The sequence below is a fragment of the Nuphar pumila genome, chromosome 6 (genome assembly GCF_984573655.1).
Source record: "Nuphar pumila chromosome 6, dmNupPumi1.hap1.1, whole genome shotgun sequence".
In the NCBI taxonomy this organism is placed as follows: domain Eukaryota; kingdom Viridiplantae; phylum Streptophyta; class Magnoliopsida; order Nymphaeales; family Nymphaeaceae; genus Nuphar; species Nuphar pumila.
Window position 1 is genome coordinate 42,666,830 of NC_143254.1, and position 2,343 is coordinate 42,669,172.

At 35.0% G+C, this 2,343-nt stretch overlaps 1 protein-coding gene across 1 annotated transcript; it reads right to left on the reverse strand.

Annotated features, from left to right (window-relative positions):
• Positions 1 to 1,046: 1,046 nt before the first annotated feature.
• On the reverse strand, positions 1,047 to 2,343 carry LOC149834740 (uncharacterized). Its single transcript, XM_090010283.1, has 2 exons — positions 2,110 to 2,343; positions 1,047 to 1,287 (listed from the first exon to the last, which is right to left on the reverse strand). The coding sequence occupies exons 1-2, from the start codon at positions 2,329 to 2,331 to the stop codon at positions 1,201 to 1,203; spliced, it is 309 nt and encodes a 102-aa protein (XP_089866409.1). The 5' UTR covers positions 2,332 to 2,343; the 3' UTR covers positions 1,047 to 1,200.

Here is a 2,343-nt window from a genome sequence, read left to right on the forward strand (position 1 = left end):
TGCCTGTGCATACCCACAGGGTAAGAATGAAATAAAGATTCAAACCAATAAATGTGATAATAACTAATGAGACAGATAGGGGTTCAAGTGGAACAAAATTTAGAAAGTTGAAATCATAGGGTTTCTTACTCAGAAATCATATTAGACATGATGGCCTTAGAAAGAAAAGTATTTTTACATAAGTATTAAATCTCTGTTAAATCATAATTCATACATACTTGTTCGCATGACACTGCACATATGTATTTTGGACTGTATCACTTATTCATACAGTGGTAGTCTGATTCCTTTGTGGTTTACTGTTTTCAGGTGAAGACATAAATGAACAGTCAGAGTGAGGGAAGGCGGCATCGTCAGGCGGTCATGGCATTACTACTTTTTTGTTTAATGTTTCTGGACATCTAAACTCGATGTAATAAACTTTGTTATGATGGAATAAGATTGAAGCTTTTGGTAACTCATCATTTATCTAGTTGAAGGTCTTTAAAAAAAATATTAGATTTTTCATTAAAAATAAATAGGGTGTTACAATTAGCAAAAGTCATTATAGCATGGATTAATGAACCTACCGTTCAGGAACTATTCAACGTCTAAACAAATAAATTTATCTAACTATACTAGGTAAACAAAACCTATCACTACAACAGAGCAGTAGATTAGCAACGACCACCTTTCGTCGCTAATCCGTCGCTAACCATGTTAGCGACGGATTAGCGACAACGCGGCGACAGTATGCTTACGTCGCGAATATTTCGACGCTAACTGGCGACGGAATAATTCCGTCGCCAAGTCCGTCGCTAATTGCGACGGAATAACGAGCGCTATATTCCGTCGCCAATCCGCCGGTACTAAACGGCGACCACGGCGACCACGGCGTGGCGACGGATTTAATTCCGTCGCTAAGCCGTCGCTAGATTAATATGAATAGCGACGGAATCATCCGTCGCTAATCCGTCGCAAAAACGAAAAAAAATAAAAAAAAATTTATTTAAAAATTAATTACGGAGAACTGTACAATTTATATTTCCTGTACAATTTATATTTCCTGTAAATAAAAAACAAACCACACAAAAAAATTCATATAACAAGTATCTATAATAATTAATCGTTCCACCTTAAAACTAAGAAGTTTAATTATTTACAATTCAACAATTACAATTAGGAAAAATAAAAAAAATAGAACTTCTTCAACACAGTCCTCTAATCATCGCCAAGATTTTGTGTGTCTTCTTGTTCATTGTCTTTATCTGTCCCTTCAGCTCCACTACCCTGATTATCGCTAGCAGCCTACACAAGAAAAGAACAGTCAGTATTGATAAACAAAATATAATGAAATAAATTACACACTATATGTGATTCTATCATGTGCTCATGTGTGATCTAAGGCAATAAAAAAACTCTATATGTGATTCTATCATGCTCATATGTGTGCTAAGGCAGTCAAAAAATTGAATATGTGATTATAGCATGTTCATATGTGTTCTAAGGCATATAAAAAAACTCTATATGTGATTCTACCATGCTCAGATGTGCTTTAAGGCAAGCAAAAAACTATATATGTGATTCGATCATGCTCGTATGTGTGCTAAGGCAGTAAAAAAATTGAATATGTGAATATAGCATGCTCATATGTGCTCTAAGGCAGGCAAAGCCAAAAATTTTATATGTGATTCTATCATAAATGATATATAACATGTTCATATGTGTTCTAAGGCAGTTAAAAAACTCTATATGTTATTATAGCATGTTCATATGTGTGCTAAGGCAGTCAAAAAACAGAATATGTGATTATAATATGCTCATATGTGTTCTTAGGCAGTAAAAAAACTGAATATGTGATTATAGCATGCTTATGTGTTCTAATGCAATCAAAAAAACTTTATATGTGATTCTATCATGCTCATATGTGCTCTAAGACAGACAAAAAGTTAAATATATATATATGTGATTCTATCATGCTCATATGTGTGCTAAGGCAGTAAAAAAATTGAATATGTGATTATAGCATGTTCATATGTGTTCTAAGGCATCTAGAAAAACTCTATATGTGATTCTACCATGCTCAGATGTGCTTTAAGATAGTCAAAAAAACTATATATGTGATTATACCTGAGAGGGACCTGGAATCGAAGATCCCCTATCCTGAACAGCGGCCTTGATCTCATTTCGGAGAAAGGGGGCGACGGTGTATTGGAAGTAGTTATTCAGTGATTCATTAATGATCTCGCGTACATCATCACCGGAAAGAATAGTCGGCTGCTTGGAGCTTATGTCGGCGCAAGAAGTTGGTGAGCCGTAACTGGAAGAACCAATAACTGGTGAAGTGTTCATATTACTCCCAAA